The sequence below is a fragment of the Zerene cesonia genome, chromosome 11 (assembly GCF_012273895.1).
Source record: "Zerene cesonia ecotype Mississippi chromosome 11, Zerene_cesonia_1.1, whole genome shotgun sequence".
NCBI classification, from domain to species: domain Eukaryota; kingdom Metazoa; phylum Arthropoda; class Insecta; order Lepidoptera; family Pieridae; genus Zerene; species Zerene cesonia.
The window spans coordinates 1,183,781-1,203,675 of NC_052112.1; the positions used below are offsets into that span (position 1 = coordinate 1,183,781).

At 32.5% G+C, this 19,895-nt stretch overlaps 2 protein-coding genes across 3 annotated transcripts; both read left to right on the forward strand.

Moving 5' to 3' along the window:
• Positions 1 to 215: 215 nt before the first annotated feature.
• LOC119830425 lies at positions 216 to 4,369 on the forward strand. Its single transcript, XM_038353450.1, has 8 exons — positions 216 to 448; positions 601 to 897; positions 1,206 to 1,361; positions 1,849 to 1,937; positions 2,393 to 2,512; positions 2,623 to 2,724; positions 3,208 to 3,277; positions 3,804 to 4,369. The coding sequence occupies exons 1-8, from the start codon at positions 326 to 328 to the stop codon at positions 3,978 to 3,980; spliced, it is 1,134 nt and encodes a 377-aa protein (XP_038209378.1). The 5' UTR covers positions 216 to 325; the 3' UTR covers positions 3,981 to 4,369.
• Positions 4,370 to 5,379: 1,010 nt separating this feature from the next.
• LOC119830245 lies at positions 5,380 to 19,181 on the forward strand. Of its 2 annotated transcripts, XM_038353182.1 has the most exons (7): positions 5,380 to 5,706; positions 8,263 to 8,592; positions 14,072 to 14,297; positions 15,653 to 15,772; positions 16,721 to 16,774; positions 17,113 to 17,491; positions 17,764 to 19,181. In XM_038353182.1, the coding sequence occupies exons 2-7, from the start codon at positions 8,382 to 8,384 to the stop codon at positions 17,848 to 17,850; spliced, it is 1,077 nt and encodes a 358-aa protein (XP_038209110.1). In that variant the 5' UTR covers positions 5,380 to 5,706; positions 8,263 to 8,381; the 3' UTR covers positions 17,851 to 19,181. The 2 variants fall into 2 exon arrangements, with proteins under 2 accessions (XP_038209110.1, XP_038209111.1); XM_038353183.1 differs by lacking the exon at positions 16,721 to 16,774 and having other exon boundaries at positions 5,381 to 5,706.
• Positions 19,182 to 19,895: the final 714 nt, after the last annotated feature.

Here is a 19,895-nt window from a genome sequence, read left to right on the forward strand (position 1 = left end):
TCAGCACCCCTTTACGCACAGTTATATTTGTTGACATAATATTTCACGCAATACAATTTATAATTTACACATATTCTTTAAATTTTATTCGATTAAGCGAAGACCAACAAACGTTTTAGTTTTTAAGATAAAAGTAAATACCTATGGCATGTTTGTTTAAAGCAAAACTTTATTCATTTAATTTATAGTGGTATTTGACAGAATAAAACATAGAACGAAACAGAACTGTCATGTGCGGTGTGTTATGTGTGTTTTTTCCTTGCAAATAATTTCGAATTTTTATCGAATTTCCTTCGACATAGGATAAGCAATCGTCGATGTGACCATGGCGATTTGCTTACGCACATTTTCACACAAAATATTGCCCATAAATGGCATTGTTACGACAAAAAATCATTCCAACCGTTTATCCCGGAAAATTCCTATTCGGACGCAATTTCTGGAAGATGTAAGTACATTCTGCAAAATTTTCTTAAAGTATTCATTTGTTCTAAGTTTTATACTAATCATTGTATATCATGTAAATTGCATGTTATATATTTGTATGACCTCGAGAAAATAATATAATTGGCACCTATATCTCTCTGTATTTGTTTTCAGTTTCTTAAACGACGTATATCGAGCTGCCAGCTTGCACCTAAAAGTACAGTAGATTATAATATAGACGATATTTATTTTCAAGAAGTAGCTGTCTCTAATAGTTTGAATAAACAAAATGAAATTCTGAAACTAACCTTTATCGAGACAGCAGATGGGGTTAAAGTTGACGAACTCGGTTTTAAGTCTGTGAAGATTAGGGGTGACGATTATGTAGAACCAAAAAGGTTGCCAACATGTTTGAAACGGCTGCCTGCAATAAATATGAACTGTATTGATTTTACAAAATATTCTGGAGAGGTAAGCTGCTTTTTTAATCACAATTAAATAACTACTCATTTTAGTAATATGACCATAAACTTCTTTGAAAAAAATAAATATATAATTTTATAACTAACATATCTTATAATAACTGCTGCTTTTCAATTAGTTAATTGTAATTTTTTTAATAATTTTTAAATAATTAAAAAAATTACAATGCCAAATTATGTTTTATGGTTACCATCAGTTGAACTATTAAGTGTGAATTTTATGTTATCTGGATCCTACAGATTTCTAAGAAAGAGAATTTTAATACAATCATAGAAAGTATGCTGTTATATTTTCAGGACTTAGAACCAACTTGTCTATCAGATTTTGAAAGGAATGCAGTAGCATTTTGCCAAGGACCTGTATCACCAGCTCCAGCTAATCAAAATTTAAGTGAAGAGGGTAAACCCAGTGAGGAACAATTGATGAAAGTCTTTCATGTACTGTCTGCAAATGTAAGTGAACTTAAACTAAAAAAAACAACCACCTCCTTGGTACTGTGGATAATGTGTGCAAATAGAACTGAGGATCTCCTAATTTGATTCCCAGCCGGGACTCAAAAAATTAAAATGTCCCTATGTCAGGATACAGGCTGATCACCTACTTGTGTTGTACACTACAATTGAATCAGATGTATCATCTGCCCCATACTTCACTAGGGGACATGGGATTTCACTCAGATGTGCTTAAAATGATATAAAACTTTATTACAATTTATAATGTCCACTATGGATAAATATTTTGTTCATTGTGACATAACAGAAAAGAGAAAAAAAATGGATCATTAAAAGCACCTAATGCCAAATTAAATCTTGTATCACTTATATTGTATGGTATTATGGTGCTTTTTATATATAGAATATTGATATAATTTTGTGCAAGAGTTGCCAGTAAAAATAAATATTCAATTCGTCAAATTCAATTATTCATACCCTCTTACAGATGCCAGAATTGTTCTTCAAAACACTGGATTACACTATTTATCATCCAAATTTAGTATTTGTTAACAATATTAGGGGAATGACAACCGTGTAAGTAATAATATAATAGTATTTAATACAAGATTTATTATTATTGTATTGCTAGAAAATCATGAAGCTACTCTACTCATAGATATTTTTTTTCTATTATTGTTATGTTTCGTTTTATAGCATTCAAATCTATACTAATATTATAAGGCTGAAGAGTTTGTTTGTTTGTTTGACCACACTAATCTCAGGAACTACTGGTCCGATTTGAAAAATTCTTTTAGTGTTAGATAGCCCATTTATTGAGGAAGGCTATAGGCTATAAATGTACAACGGGCGAAGCCGCTAGTGTTTTATATATGCTCTACATGTATATACTTCTTCTTCTCACTTCACATGAATTTTAGTGATAACACAAGTTCTGCCCCTCTTAAATAATTCATCTAAAAGAGGTTTCACTTAAATAATGCCATGGAGGTTTTACACCAATTACAGTGTCCATATGACTTTATTTTCAGAGGATTAATTCATTATGTTAAGCAAGTCGCACTACTACGCACAGTGGGTCACATCAAGTTTGCCTATGTCAAGTTTGAAGTTTTAAAAATCACTGCCCATCCGGAGGATTCCACTATCAAGTAAGCTTTATTACATTTTTAGAGGTTTTTATAAAATTTGCGCTACCAATTATTATACCTTTTAATTCTTGTCTTCATAACTGATATTGCAACTGGTATTCTCTTTGCAGAATGAGATGGCGCATTAGCGGTATTTCCGGTCTGAAAGTGTTCTTCATGTTCTGGAAATACAAGCTGTGGAATCTGAAAGAAGCATTCCGCGATCAAGAAATGTCAGTAAAATCTGTTACATATTTACAATCACATGTCTTATAGAACTTGTATTAAATGAGCGCCTTGTAGTAGAGAGAGAGAATTGTAAAACAAACAATTTCTATTATTGAATGATATGATATATCAGTTGTATTACATCACTATTACTTGTTTAGCCCTGTTTTTAATTAATGGATAAGATATATAAAGAGGATAGTCTTGGGATTTCCAACATAGAAGCCATCCTAGGGTTTCAAACTATTGCTGTACCAAAATGTATCAAAATTGGTTTATAAGTAATTGAAATTAGCGCGAGCAAACAAACAAATTCATCAGCGTTTTATATTTTCGTTCATTCAGCATAAATGTAATGAAGTGTATGTTACTTATTTCACTTAATAATTAATGTCGTTTTTTAATAATGTGACCCATTTGGATATGATTGCTAATTTATGTTTTTAAAAAACTTTCATTATATATGTAATTTTTATTTCCATTTCAAGGTGGTATGACGGATTCTCAACATTCTATGTTGGTTCAGATGGTCTCATCTACAAGCATGTTGCTGATAAAGTAAGTTGTGAACGTTAACCTTACATCCTTAGGGAGCGTCCATAAATTACGTGAGACATTTTTCAGGATTTTTTGACCCCCCCGCCCTCCTTGGTGAGATTTCGTGAGATTTTCCTTAACTCTCTCCCCCCGTCCCCAAAACTCACGTGAGATTTTTTGAAATATATTTTGACTATTAGCTCATTGGATTTAAGAAAGGAAAAGAAAAAAATCATCCGTCCGCGGGATTAAAAGGATAAATAACGAATACTAATATATCAAGTTTTGACGTATGTAAATTTTTCTAGAATTTTTTTTTTTTACTTTAACTAAACTTTATTTTCACGGTTTTCTGTTAAAAAAAAAAAACGTGATATTTATCAAAACCGATTCCACAAAAACGGAGGCTTTCAATATGTCTGTATATTTTATTTTCTGTATACAAGAATGCTGTTTTAAAATAAAAAAAAATTAATGTATAAATTATTTATTTTGTTTGTATTTGTGCTTGTCTTATGATTTTTATTTATTATTGTTCATATTTCAGGTAATGCCAGACCAGGATACGATTATAGACGATGAGGAAAAGGCGCCAATTGCCGCCAAACTAGCGCTTCTAGTTGGCCTCATCCCACGCAATTATTTATCAGATGTAACGCCCTACTTCACGACCTCATCTGGCACCACAGATCAAACAATTTTGCCCTTTAAAGTCCTAGAATAGACAATCAATTATTTTTTTAAGGCCTTATATTCATTGGGTAACATTTGTCAATTCAAAGTTACTACTTGTGTAGATTTTTTAGTTAGTTTTCGTTAATTAAAATAAGGTTCACAAAATATCGGTTATATTTAAATAATTTGCAAATGTTGCCTAATGTGTATGTGGCTTTAAATTATGAATTTTTAATTTATTTTTTGTTTTATTATTGGCCATGTCAGTACAGTATTTGCTCGCTACAAATTATTTTAATAATTAAAGCTAATTTATGCAATTTATAGGGCAAATTATGCTTCTCAGTGTGTCAGGTTGTATATTATCTAGTTAATTATTGTGAACGCCTTATTGTTTATATACACGTTATCTAATGTAATAAATAATGATACTATTAATTTGAGACTTTAATTTATCAACTCGCTATCTGGCCGCGGTTTCACTCGCGTGAACTACAGAGTTTTGTACTAGTAAGTACATGGATTTTGAAATAAGTGTCAGTACGATTAAATATCGTATTTCTTTTCTACTATGGATTTTAGCAAAAATCCTTCTTAGAAATTTTGGCCTTCCTTCTTAGAAATTTAGCTTATATTTAAAGACCTTATTAACAATGGAACCACCTTCAATTACATATTCGCGTATTATTAGTTTTTTTTATCCCCTAGTTACTTGTATGGATAGCAGTTTTTTTTTTAAACGAAACAAAGCCTTTATTTTGAACCTAATATAAGTCTACCACCACATAAAATTTTGTGATAATCTGCCCAGTGGTTATTACGAGATTGACACACATACACAATACAATAACTGACTATTATTTTGTGGTGCATAAAACGCCCATTTGCTTAGCAATTTTTCTTTTCGAAAATCAGTTAATGTATAAAAATTGTCTGGTTACTGTTCAAAACTATAAAACGATTTCAAAATGTAATGCATAAAGGATAAAGTAAATATAAGTTTGTAACGATTAAAATATAAAATCCGATACTTTTTTGTTTGCGTATAATTAAGCTTCTGTTCGAATCTATAAACCCTTGATTAAATATAAGGGCAATTATGATTTTTTTTGACAAATTTTTCGTGTAGTGTCGTAGTAATTCAATAGTGATTTATTTTTAGTCAAATCAATAAAATTTTAGTAAATTGCTTATGCCCTGTACCAACAGAGCCGGCCAATACCATTGATTATATTATATGTATGTGTGCATGCGCCGTTTTAACTTGTAAATCTCACTAATAGAAAAAAATAAATTCAAAAAACGTAATTTCAATATCACAATTAGGTATGACCAATGTCCATAGTCATAGCTTGTATGTGCCGTATTTAGTCTGTACGGTTAGATCTGGGGAGTGCGGAAATTCTGTATTTGTCTATGGAAGTTTGGAATTTGTATTTTGTACAGAAAGATTTGGCATTTGGTTTCAGTATCGTGTTGCATTGTGTTGTTTCTCCGGTTTGTGATTGATATTTCAATAGAAATATAACATAATGAAAAACGATCAATAGTAATTGGTTTGTCATATTTCTAAAGTTTATAAAATCATTACATTAATGAAGTTTGCAGTGTATTTTTGTGATAACGACACAGCTGATAATTTGTTTGTGACTGGTTATGAATAATAATTTTTGGAAGTGAAATATCTTGTACAAATGAAAAGCACATATACATATTAAATCACTGGAATTTTACATTTGCTCTCTCTCAAGGGACCTGCGAATGTTGTGAACACGGTGAGTTATCATATTATCTACATTAAATGTTAGTGAACTATCAGACAGGGGTCATTGTTCCTGACAAAACGCTTATGAACAATTGGTTTAATTGAAGTTAAGGGTAAAGTTGCAGTAAGATGCGTTCGATTATATCCGTGGTACTCTTCACGAAATTGCTTTATGGAGTTTTGCCAAGGCTTTCGTCACACACACCAAAATACTCCCGTCTCGAATTTTGAATGGAACACGTAACGTACATGTTTACGTTGATTAGGACGTGATGTTTGATTATAACAAAAGCTTGATAGTACGATTATCAGTGATATTTAATATCGATCGAGTTTGCTGGTATATGTTATTCTATGAAACGGCTTTTATTCTCCGAATAAGAATTTTAGAATAGCTACCTACCTATTTAAATATTCCACAACAATGTTGTGAGTACACTACCAATACTAATAATTAAATCTTTATCAAATATAAGGTTTTTGCAAACCCACCGACACTTTTATTAAAATTTGTTTTCTTTAATTTTTCCAATAGTATTTTTTTAAATAATTTTTTTATAAAGAGCAAATTTAAATTATGAAGCGAGTATAAAATTTTCGAATGTAGATACTTAAGTGGGCAGTAAATACAGTTAGAGTGACTAACACTTAATATCTAGGTTGCTTTACAATTAGCACATTGTGTTGGCTCCTTCGTAGGGTTTCTTTTGATAATGCTCTTTGTGTGAAGTATAATTTTGCATTTGACACTTGATAGTGTAAAAAAATTATTCAGTATAGATAATAAAATTGTATTAATAAGATAGAGACTATTTAAGAGGCTTTATTCCATATAATCTTAAATGCATATAGTTTAAAAAATCTGTAATTTTTTTTTTTTTTTCTTTATACTGAAAACGCGAAAGGACATTGTTTAGTTCTGGTGATCATATTAATAAAATAGATTAGCATGATTATTGTAATATTGCCGCTGATCCTTGATAAGTGTTTGAATTAAATCTGTACATGAATGCGGGTCAAAATCGAGTCTAAAGGAGTTGGTTACATACAAAAATACAAGCATATATTGAGTATAGTTGAGAAAGTGTTAAAAATAAAGAGTTATTTTAAATGCATTTTTTTATTTGTATGTGGATAAAAGGTTTCTATAAGGCCATCTAGTAGCAAAAAACATTGTAAAACTTGAATAAGGACATTAAATAAGCTTAATTTTTTTTTTATTAACATCCATCAATAGTATATATTATGTTCTACTGTCTGAGTATTAATACAGGAAAATAATTGCTGTGTTTCTATAAGCATGTAATTCCCTTCAAATGAAAACCACAATTACAAAATATTATTATAATTTTTTTGTATTATTCACAAATATTGTAGAGGTGTATTAGAAGAGCAGGACCCAAATTACAATTAAAATTCCCAACAGAAATAAGAAGAAACAATGTTATCATTGTTCTCTAGCAAACAATGCCTGATGTTTTATTTTTTTTAATTGATTCTAATGAGTACCCTTGTGGGATGTAGTGTTTTATTATGTAGAACCTTCATTCAATTTATTCAATCAGATTTTTCTTGTTGTACTCAATTTATAAGTCTGGGTTTGTATAACATACATTTTTATTTGTATAGAAAGCAATTGAAAGGATTTCAAAGTGTTTGAAGAACAGTGATTATTGTTATATATTTTTGCATAGTATCGTTTCATTAGGTAAACTTTTACAAGTATTTGTGACTAGTCATTTAATAAAATCACCGATGATAATGTTAATACTTTATTAAAACTTGATAGTTTTTCTTTTAAAAGATATGTATTTACAATAAGACAATTTTGCTTTTTTTTTGGTTCTGAGATATACATATTTTTTATTATTACATTTGATAGAAGTGAGTGATTTATTGAATTTTTGTTGTTGTATTTTATTTAAAAAGTAGCTTTGAACATTATTATTTAGAATATATGCATGGGAATAGTTGTTTATAAACTTGCATATACTCCGGTTTTCAGAATTCAAATCATCATAATATTGAAATTGAATATAACATATTGAATACTAAGTGAGAGATTTTAGCCATTGAGATAATTTATGTTTAAAGAAACCTAGTTGAGTCACTAAGATTAAGTGGATATTCAATAAAACGACTCACATATCTATAATGATTCAAACTTCCTATGTACAAAGTTTATTATCAAACAATATATTAGCAGCAGAGCCATGGGCGTAAAGAAGAGACAGACAGTAACCTTCACATTCATTATATTATAGTAGAGAATAGTAGTAGTATCATACAGTATTTTTCACTAAAACATCACTTAGGTGAGCTAATTAAGATAACTCCATGAAAACCAGCTTAATTGGGAGGTCATTGACTCCTCACTGTGATAAAAAGGTTGACTCTATTACTGATACACGTTGAACAGGGAATATCTATTGTGGCAATTCATTAATTTTTTTTCTATAAAATCTGTTTTTTTTATTGTAGAAGTTTCTCTAAGACAAATACTGAATATTGTGTAAATGAAGTGTTTAATTATAATAATAATTAAATAAACTTTACATTTTTACAGGTGCTTCATCAACAAACGTAGCTAGCTGAATACTCCAGTCAGTCGTCAATACATGCCGGCAAGCCAGTAATTCGTGACGTGTGCCAGTGTTTAGTGTTCGTGTTACTATGTTGTGAAAGATGTCGAAAGTGCTGTCGGCGCTCGGCGGGGCGCTCCCGGACGAGCGGCCCCTGCTCTCGCTGCAGATAGTCGAGACCGTGGCCAAGTGCCCCACCGGCTACTGGCCGGTGAGCCGCACGTACGATGAGGACGCCGACGCCGGTCTCCTGCGGCAGACTGGATTGTTTGGGAAGAAGCCGAGCCATTATATATGCTTGTCGAAGTCGGAGGGTGAGTTTGGTTGTTTTTTTTTTAATATGTGATTACTTAAGAGGATGAGTTTATTGCTAGATAGCGACGTAACGTGATGTGTATTATTGAACTAGAATAATGTTTATGGTTTTGAAAAACATCCCTTGTTTAGTATGTGTCATTGATAAATTTTTTCTTAGCATCAGATCTTTATGAAATTTGCCAGAATTAATTAGTTATTATTATTACTCTTCACAAGATATTGAATCTGTTTCGCTCAAGTTGTAGTGGTTTATTAAACCTTTAATATATAAGTACCCATACGTACGTATATACTTACGTATGTACTGACAGGTATAAATTTGCATAAGTGACAGAAATTACAGAAAAAGTGCCTGTTCTGTTTGCCAAGTTTACTTTTGTAACAATAAAAACATGTAACTTAAGTAAATTACTTATTCGTAAAATTTTAAATTGCGCGAATCGAACTCGCATCATTCTTATGACGACGCGAACGCCATCGACTCTTTCGTATTATTAGATCTCTTTAATATTATGTATTTTTTTTCCAAATTAGTATGATCTATTATATTGATAATAGATCACTTACAAGTACCTAATACTATTTTGTTTTGTAATAGAACAAAAGGTTCTAATGTTATTGTTTGCTTTTTTTTTCCAATACCAATTTGTACTCTCAGATGAAATGAATTGAATGTTCAATGACTATTATGAGAAATATTCATCTATTAGCGCTGCCTCCTAGGATGATTAGTTTTCTTAGAATCGCATTGGTTACAGATATTTAATAAGAGTCGTGAAGACTCTTATATAATACCTACACACCTCAATATTCAGCGTAGCGATCTGCGTCAGTTGGGATGTGATAATCTTAGAAGTAATGAAATATTAAGTGTCCTTATACGTCGTGTAAATATTGACCAATTTTAGTATAGTAGGTACTTCTTTATGCATCTAATCTGAAAGCTTTTGTGACGTGCGCGGCTCTAATGTGAAAAGTTTTAATGTATGTTGGAATTCCTAAATTGTTTGAAAACTGCAAACCGTTGTTATTATGGTAATCTCGTAGAACAAATTGTGATATTGTTTTGACGATATTCTGTATGCGAAGTCGAATGTAGTTTTTCTATATTGTGCCTAAAATTGCAACGATTCTTGTCATTTATGTAATGGTTTTAGGTGGTTATAGCCATAGATATACCTGCACTATATATTCTATGATTAAAACTCGTTTAAAATGAAACGCGTTTTCCCTTGTTAGAAATAGTCATTACTAAATAAATGCTTTTTTTACAACTAGTTCTTGTTTGTTTGAGTGAGAAACGCCCTAAAGTCGACTGACGACTCTGGCATTCCCCGTTGTGGCAAATTACTCGCTATTACACACTCGCTTCTGCGATACTGATGGAAAGACGAAATAAAAAAAGACCTGCACCCCCTCCTGACCCAGAACTGGCAAGAGATGGTGGAGGATAGGATCAAATGGAGGCCTAGACGCACTTTGGGTCATAGCGCCACTCTAGTAAAGTACACACTCGCCTCGTATTTTATACTTATTCCGTATTTTATACTTAAAACTATGTATATTCATCATTCATTCATTCATTCATGTCATTACTATGATAAAAACAAATCGACAAAAAACAGCTTTGTTGTGAAAATAGTACTTAATATAATAGGGAAAACGCAAAACTTACGATAAACGAGTTTTAACGATAACATATATATAATAAATCGACTTACTACTTAGTATACCAAGATCTAATGTATATTGCATACGTATGTGTCATGAATATTAAATAGCTGACTGAAAGATGGATAGTAAGACGACCTCTCCACAAATTTGACTATATTTTACACTTGCCACAGAATCACAGTTCCAATTGGTGAGTAAAAGCCAATTATTTGTTTAATTATCATAAATCTCACTTTGGGAACCGTTTATATCCGACCCTCCCACTGTGTGATGGTTGGTGGATAAGATGATGGGATTTCTCTAATTTCTTATGTTTTTTTTTTGTACGTTCAGGTCCTTTGAAAAAGGTCTATAAATATCTAGATACATCAACATATTCATAATTGTAGTTACAAAATTACGCACTCGCTGCTGATGCCTATATTTAATTTACATTACGCAAGTGAATAAAAATTGTTTACTACGTAACCGATGAAATGGGTTATTTTTGTTTGTTTTACGACTCGTTCAAGTATTGAGTTTAATGTAGGCGCCTGAAAGATTTACGCGCATTGTATCGGTATTACATTATGTGTACTATGTATTATTCAGTAATTTACGATTGATTCAGTACTAAAGTTTTGTCAGTTTAATGGTTATGTTGCCTATAGACTTTAATGCGTGTAAAAATAGATCTTTTGTATATATATTATAGGCGAAGGAGCAAGGACTATTGTGACGCGCTGAAGTGGCAAATATCGCATCCGGTACCAATAAATCCACCTTTGCATGAATAGCTGTCGTACGTAAAGCATAAGCGTGTCCGTTATAAGTGAATTTCCTTATCAAACAGCATTTATGCTCTTATATTGTGGTATTTCCCCAAACGCATCCTCGTTTTCCTTTGTTTTGTGGAAGGCGAGCGAAGCTAACACTGTATGGTGTCAATATACTCCGAAATTTGTGTAAAATTTTGGTAGAAATTGAAAAATAACACTCTAAATAATATTCCGCGATGCCTAAGAGTATTAATTAAATAGTTAATATTCTGTATACCAATAATTTATATACAATCCGAAGTGATCGTCAAAGCCTAAGTATTAAGTTAATTACGTATGTGAAAACAATTTACCAAGTGGAGCTTGTAAGTTAATAAACTTACAAGTAATTTAAGACTAATGTAGTCTGCTTAGAAGCGAATCTAGCAAACGAAAGCTGCTTAGGAAACCATATAGGTATTTGATTAGTCTAATTTGTGTGTAAACCGTCAGCTGAGCGGGCTCTGCTTTCATCGGCCTAAACTCTAGTGGATTATTACGTTATTACGTCGCGTCGTGGGAACATATTAGTGACAATGCACTTATGCAATTTGTAGCTGTTATATTTTAAACAGAGTCGAGTTTACGTCATATCATCATCGTCAGTACATACTTGTTCTCACTGCAGGACATGAGGGTTTAGGTTATAATCCACTACGCTGGCTGGACAAGTGCGGGTTAGCTGATGTCACATGTCGTCGAAATTCTGATTCTTCCGGTTCACATGCTGGTTTCCTGACGATGTTTTTTTCTCACAGTTTCCAGCAGTGGTGATGTATATCATGGGCAGATAAATTAGTAAATAAATTTATTTCCTGCACGCTCGACTGGTCTGGAACCCTCGACTTTTTGATTTAAGTAATATTTAAATATTAGTTTGGACCAATTTAATGTTTGTTGCCTATAGCACTCAGGGATGTACGTGACATAGTGATCGGTGAAAGATATTTTTATACAAAAGTTTAATCTTTATAATATTAGTGTAGATTTGCGTCGTAATTAGTTTAAACGAGTGTGCTTTTTTAAAAAATTATCTAACATAAAAATAGTTTAAAAGTATATTTTTTACGTAAGTATTTAGCTCTATTGAATGATTCATGTTTTTTATTGTTATATCGTGATTTTTGTGAACTCGAGGGGCTTGTGGAGGACGTTGCTAATTTAGTTATCGATCATCTCAGTTAACGAGTCTAGAGTCTAGATGCCCGCTTTCCTTTGTATCCTAAATGTATGACAAATTTATTAAGATAAATTATAATCATTTCCTCGATCTTGAAACGTATTCTAAGAAAATTTTATGGAATTGATACTTGTCGAAATAGGCGAATAAATCAATTCATTAAAAAAGATGTTAACCTTGGTAGGTTTTGGCGCGAACTAGATTTTTTGTGGTAGTTAAATATCCAAATTAAATATTTTACTTTTCCTTGAACTTGAATAAGAAAATTATTGGGATAAGATTAAAACTGTATATGAGAATTTTAAACGAAAAAGTTTGTATTGCTATATATACGTATATCCTATGTCCTTTCTTGGGTCTTAATCTATCTCTGTACCCAATTTCATCTAAATCGACCTAGTTTCTGAGATTTAAACAAATAAAATAACTCTTCAACTTTATATAAATTAGTACAGATAAACTTTTAATACAGATATCTATATACTTGTCTCGTATTTATAGAAGTTTGAAAATATGAAACATGGATGGAATGAACTCAAACAAAAAAAAAATAAAACAATACTTTAGTATTTTCTTGTGTTTGGTTTTACGCGAGTATTATACATTTAGAAATTAAAAACTTTTCAACGGATTTTAAACGCGATTTATTCATTATATTATTAACCTAATATAATATAATATAATGAATAAATCGCGTTTAAAATCCGTTGAAAAGTTTTTAATTTCTAAAAAACAATACTTTACTAACATTAATAACACATTACTCTGCTTTTTACTAATAGATAAAAAATTTATAAAAAAGACAAAAAGAAACCACTCGGGAGTTCGTGAAAGTTGATGTTATCATACTTAATGGCTGAGTGGGTATGAAATTTCGCATATACAAATCGAAGCATTTAAGTTTTTTATATCTTATCTCGTTAGCGATACTGCATAAAACAATATACATTACACAGACGTCATTTTAACTGGAAAATAGCTGTAACTAACTGAGCTAGTTACCAATTTTACACTAAATAAATTCATTACTGTGATCAATCAATGGATGGAGATAGTGCTCACCGGATCGCTGACCGTGGCGGCCTTCGGTGGTCAACATTTTAATTTATGTTTTATTGGTTTGCACTTTGCTGTTTAATACTATCCAACTAGATGATAGATGTTCTGTGGATTTCTAAGAGGCTATGATTTGCGTTTTATAAGAATGTAACATGACACTTTAAGATTCCATCTGTAATAATGAATTGAGCAAAAACCACTTCTCGAGCTGTAGAGCGCGCTTGACATAACTTGAGTGAATCAAGGGTATGTAAGCTTTTGTGACCTCCTTGCGTCCGAACTTTTATCTTAGCACCTTTTATTCAGTATTCAATAAGGAAACTTAGCCTATAATGGTTCAATTTATTGAACTCTATAATTCCTTTTTCTCACATAGACCACATATGTATGCGTGTTAATAGTGTTTATCGTCCGATATATATTATAAAATTGGTCCACTTTTATTTAAGGTCAAGTAAAAGTTTACTTTCTCTACCATATTTATGTGCACGGCCTTTAACCAACACAAAGGTATAGAATTATGTCCTGTGCACGGCACGATCTAAATCAAATAGTTATACTTATTTAGCATTTCATCTGCAGCTTAGCTTTCGATGTAAATATGAAACTTAGAATGTAAAATGGACATAATTTGCAAAAAGCAACGAGTTGTTGAATCGTATGTGTACCAAATACTGTCTAAAGCGATGGTAAATATCATTCTATGTACAATGACGGTTAAAAAATATGAGTTCCCGTAAATCAAATGTCCATCTATCTGCCCAGGCGTACCCGGCTACGTAATGGACGGCGTGGTGGTGCTGGGCGAGCGCGAAGCGACCCCGGCCGGGTACAGCGTGGCGGGGCGCGCGGGCAAGCGGCGGCTGTGCACGCGCGTGTCGCGGGCGGGCAGCGCGCCCGCGTCGCCCGCGCCGCACGCCGCGCCGCCCGTCACTGACGTCATCGTGTGCTCGCGCATGCGCACCGCGCCGCAGGGCTTCCTGCTCGCTGGGTGAGTTTGGTTGTTGCGGGTGATTGGACTTGGAAATGGGGAAAAACATTACTATAATCTTGGGAAAAAGGGAAAGTTTTAGGACTAATCTTCAATTTGTTATGCACAATGGATGATGTATTTCGTCCCTAGGGAAAAGTTAGATATCAAAATGTAAAACAGATATTCTCTTTATTCATCTCCAGGAAAAAAACTCTATTTCTGATTGGACGAGGATGTTTATTAAGTTACGTGATTAACAAGAGGCCGGACATATCATTTACAGACGATAAAATTATTCAATTAATTTTTTTGTGCTCTCGTTGGCATCGATGTGCTTTGAAATTGGACCTTAGCTTAGATAAATTAGATCGCGCAATGAAAAAGAGTTCATCACAAAATAATTCCACGATTCATTATGGACTTTTTTGCGTTCTTTTTATTTTTAGAAGTTCACGTTTCAATGTGACAATGTCTGTTCTTAATTTTCTATATGATTTTCCTTTTGCACAGCGATAGTTGCCAGATGTTTTATAGATAACTAGATATCGAAATAACTTCCTAGTCGGTAAGCGAGACCCCCTAGTCCCCCAGTAATTTAATATCAAACGATCACGTTACACGTCACTCGTTGCCATGACAACCGCTGCTATCGGTTGCTCACAGTTGCCTGTGAGACAAAAACATTTATTTAGTTATGTCAATTGTTATTGTTTTAATATATTGATTACACGTTTCCATCATAAAAAATATATATTTCGCCAAGCCTAACCTAACTATATATACTGTCTCCTAAAAAGCTCTGTATCTTAAGAGCCATATAGTAAAACGATAATAAAGCAGTAGAATAGAGAAGTTTCAACGATTGTTCTTCCCCATTAATGTTCATACTATCGTCAATATTGTAAAATGAAACATGGCATTTACATAATAATATTTTCCCAACGTGACACTGGCAAAATTGTGCAAAAACATAATTGCCATTCAGCAAAAAATTGAATTGAATAATAATATTAATAGAACAATAAAATAACATTGTAATAGAACACGAGAGAAACGATGTTCATAAACACTTTATTTTGTATAATATGTATTTGTATATTATCAAAAAAGCTTTTTTTACAATTGCGTGTTGCATTTTGATTCCTTCAAATAGACTTTCGCTATAACCGTTACAAAAAATAGCTTTATTTTTATTCTCGCTCCTTTTTTTTCTACCTCTACGGTGAGAAGAAAGTTTTTTTTTTTTAATTTGTTTTCACCAAAAAGGATATATATATACATATATATGTTGCTTAAAAAAAATAACAAAAATTGACATTGTAAGAATAAAAAAAAAAAAATTGCGAATGTTTTTCAAATCGAATAACTTGCAGGGAAATAAACGGCAAAGTGGTCTGCTACAAAGTGAGCGGCGGCAGCGGCGAGACGTCGCCCACGCACCACACGGAGTACGAGAACGTCATATCCAATATCACACCTGAAGCTAACAGGAGGTGACTAGCTTTTTGTGATTGATTGATTTTTTTGGTTTTTAATGTGTTTTTCATTTAGAAATTAAAAACTCGCTGTAAAGTGTCGGGTTAGTAATATAATGAATAAATCGCGTTTAAATCCGTTAAAAGTTTTTAATTTCTAGATGTATATATAACACTCGCGTAAAATCAAACACAAGAAAATACTGTGTTTTTCATGTTTTTTTATTGTATTCTTCACACATATTAATATTTGATATGTGAAAGTTTGTAAGGATGTATGTGTGTTTGTTTGTTGCTCTTTCACGCAAAAACTACTGAACCGATTGCAATGAAGTTTGGTACGTAGATAGCTGGACAACTGGAATAACATATAGGAAACTTTTTATCCCGATATTTCTACGGGAGTGAAACCGCGGGGCGCAGCTAGTATTTACATATATGTTAATACGTAACAAGCAGTACATATAGTACTCCTATGGTATGGCCTATAGTACTGAGATGACGTTTATAACCAACGGTGAAGGAATTTTTTAAATCGGTCCAAAAGTTCCTGAGATTAGCGCATTCAAACAAACAAGCTTCGGTATTTTTTATGACTTTAATATTTTCCTTGTTTTTATATAATAACGTAGATATGACGAAAGTATGTTTCGTGGCGATACGTATAGTGTGATGTTCCAGTTTATTAAAATTAAAATGACTTTCGGCTAGCAAGTTAATTCCTAACACAATATCTGTTCCGAATTTTACAATAAATGATGTATAACTCTGCTAACTTGTTCACGTAAATTAATTACTGTGTAGTAAATGTGTTTTTAAATGTTCAAAATAACACGGAATAGAGTTGGTGTATTTTGGTCCTTCGAACTGGTTTTATCTTCAAATGTACGTAGTTTTAGTATATGATACAAGCGACGATGATTTCCTTTATGTGTCTTTATTATTATTTATTGTTATTATTTGCAGCGCCGTCTCGACTAAATTCAAACATTTCAAATTGCTATGGCACGGATGCTCTGGGTACTGTGTAGAGTTGTGTGACTTGTGTGATACTAATGTAATAACATTAAATTTCGACCAAAAAACGTCGAAACATGGCTTATTAATTGTTGATGCTTCAACTGCCAATTACATAACATAATATATCGTAATATTCATATTTTTATCCTTACTCTATTTTTACCAGTGTGTTTTGGTTTAAATCAAATATATTTAGTTTTGTCATTTCACTTTAGTCGCGAAAAAGACTCATTACAAATTAAAAACAATTTTTTTTTTGTTTGTTTGAAGTGATTTTGAAGTATACATAAATGAATCAACATCGCATCCCAGTATACCACTAGAATGTTCCATTTCAGATTGAGGCCGGTTCCCGAAAGGCCACCGAAGCTGTCCCCGCTCGTGAGCGAGCTGAACAATTTGAACCTCAAGTCGCCCACCGCTTACCCCAAGATCGAGGAGTTCACGACCGACCATGATTACGAAGCCCTGAGCCCCTCGTATAATATCAAGCCGGCGAGGCCTGCGCCCCGTCCGCCGAAGTCCCCAGTCCCTTGCCTCGTGGGGAGCCCCGCCCTCAATTCACCCCATTCCCCGCACTCCCCCCACGGGAGGAAGAAAGGCCCCGCCCCGTTGCCGCGCGTGGCCAACTACCAGACCCTCGGGGGTTATAACGGCCTCGAGGGAGTGCCCTTTGTGCTGAACTCCAAGTTGAGAGGCCTGCCCAGTGATGCTTTGGTGAGTTATGATTAGGAGATTTCTTATTTGGTGATAGTGTTTTGGGTACTAATGAATTTGAATTGGCAAAGAAAATCGTGGGTGGCGGATTGAAAGGAAGCCATGTGTCGCCACGGTGCGGCGAAATAAGCGTGTTCGAATCCCGCCTCTAGAATTTTTCTAATGTTTTTTTTTTATTTCAATTGAAATAGAGATTTCAATTTTGCTAGGTTACAAGTGTTTTACAAGTAATTCCTCTGATAAAGTATCGTGAGATTTTTTTCTAATTTCAGGGTCAAATACCGATAATCAAGAAAAGGTCGCGCTTCGACCTCGACAGAGATTACGCATACACCTTCACAGTTGAGCGGCAGACGTGAGACGTATTATGTCCTATTCCTATTGGTATTTCTTACGGACTTATGGATTTTTCGGAAAATAACTACCCAATTATTTACATACCTATGTATTTGTCAATATACGAAATACAGAAAAAAATATATGTTACAAAAGAAATTTCCAGAAATGAATGCACATTTTTCTCGTACAACAGTTTTGATAATCTGTTACGCTTTGTCGTATCTGTTTTTTTTTTCTTCATAAATGGATTTTATATATAGAATAGAACGTTTTTATTGTTTTAAATGTTGTAGTTTTCTGCATTCCTGGTAAAAAAAATTATGATCAAATTAATTTAGTACATACTGGTATTTGGTTAAAGTTGAAATTTGAATGTCTTAATTTTAATCTTTTAACCTTTTTTGATAGTCACTGATACAATATATGTTTGTCACAATGTAATACTCAATTATATAAATTATAAAAAAAGCTTTTTATTTTTTTATTTTAAATAGTTTTGGTTAAATATGAAAGCGGAATTGTTAATAATTTCTTAATTAAGTAACTGAGCTGTAAAATTTCAAATTATTTTCGATGACATATTAATTTTGTGTATTGTTTGTCTTGCCATGCGTCATAAATGAATAAACTATATAATCTGGGCTTGCCATATGCAAAAAATATAAAAGAAAAACAATGGGTGACAATGTTGTAAATAAAATTGGGCAACTATAATGAAATATATTATTGAATAAGGTTTTTTTAAACATATCGTGGTAGAGGTACTGCAGGGTCCAGGGAAATGTGATTGAAGTCGGAGTGAGCGACAAGACTGACGGCTGCTAATGAAAAATGATTTAATTTCCGTAGCTTGGCTTATGAGTGCCAACACGGTGTTGCCATCATGTAAAAGTAAATGTTTTTTTTTTAATCTGTGCTTGGGGTATCGTGGTTTTGATACCAAGGTGCTTATTCTGATTATGCGATAAATGTTATGAAAAACGGACCGGTGTTACTTAACTATGTGAAGATTAAATTTGAAATATCTAAAGTGGAAGTCATAATTTAATTACCAGTTTTGGACTTCAAGATTTGAAATCGCGTTCTCGCTTTTTCTACGTTGTAATCCCGTCCATATTTTTTGTATAATGAATTTTTGAGTCTATTTTCAAAACAATAACACAACACACAACGCAACACAATATTATAATGCTTATAAATAATTTTTTCGGATTTGTACGTACGGGGGAAGTTATTGGAGAGGACTTCAACATCAACTATAACAAAGTCATTTTTAGAACGACTTTTTTACGAAATATTTGATTGCTGGTAATTATTATAATCATATTGTTAAACGTGCCAATTGAAGGGTATATAGTATATAGTATGTAATAAACTTTAACGATTCAAGTTAATAATTTCATCTGTAGCTGAATATTCTGACAGTCAATAGTTAATATCTCATGTAGGGTAAAGCCAGCCAATTCTGTTCCTAGTCAAGTCAAGTATATATTGAGATGGTAACACTTACAAAAAAAATCGATTTCCATTCCGCTCAAATGTACGTACGCGATGCGATATATTTATATGCCTTTTTATACAAAAATTTTAGTTGTATAATATTGTATGACGGTATTGATAGAATGTTTTACATGTAATGATAACGGTTTTTTATTTGGCGCATGTTAGGTTTAATTTTAGATCTTTTAATATCTAAGTATTATCAATATTAGCAATGATTTCCGTGTCTACCGTGGTGCGCACTTTACTGTAATAATTATTATATACGAGGAAGCTAAATAAAATATAACATTGGGTTGTGAATACATTGCCCAAGTACGCAAATTTCTGTGCTCTGTAAATTTGTCAATTTTTTGTACATATCTATTGTATTAGCTATAGTTTTTCTATTAGACAAATATTATTTTTACATTTATCTAATAATTATATGACGATATCGATATTCGTTGAATAGGAATGTATCGTTTCATCGACATTAAATTTTATTAGCTATAATTAGTTCATTGTATGAGATATAAATAATAGAAGCTCATATTATGTTGATACACGTTATTGTGAACTGGCA

Excerpts from the sequence above, each read along its gene's own strand:
- LOC119830425 (XM_038353450.1), top strand. The coding sequence starts at position 326 with ATGGCGATTTGCTTACGCACATTTTCACACAAAATATTGCCCATAAAT. Across the intron at positions 449-600 it reads GGACGCAATTTCTGGAAGAT|TTTCTTAAACGACGTATATC; the intron begins GTAAGTACATTC and ends ATTTGTTTTCAG. Across the intron at positions 2,725-3,207 it reads GCATTCCGCGATCAAGAAAT|GTGGTATGACGGATTCTCAA; the intron begins GTCAGTAAAATC and ends TTCCATTTCAAG.
- LOC119830245 (XM_038353182.1), top strand. The coding sequence starts at position 8,382 with ATGTCGAAAGTGCTGTCGGCGCTCGGCGGGGCGCTCCCGGACGAGCGG. Across the intron at positions 8,593-14,071 it reads ATGCTTGTCGAAGTCGGAGG|GCGTACCCGGCTACGTAATG; the intron begins GTGAGTTTGGTT and ends CTATCTGCCCAG. Across the intron at positions 17,492-17,763 it reads GCCTGCCCAGTGATGCTTTG|GGTCAAATACCGATAATCAA; the intron begins GTGAGTTATGAT and ends TTCTAATTTCAG.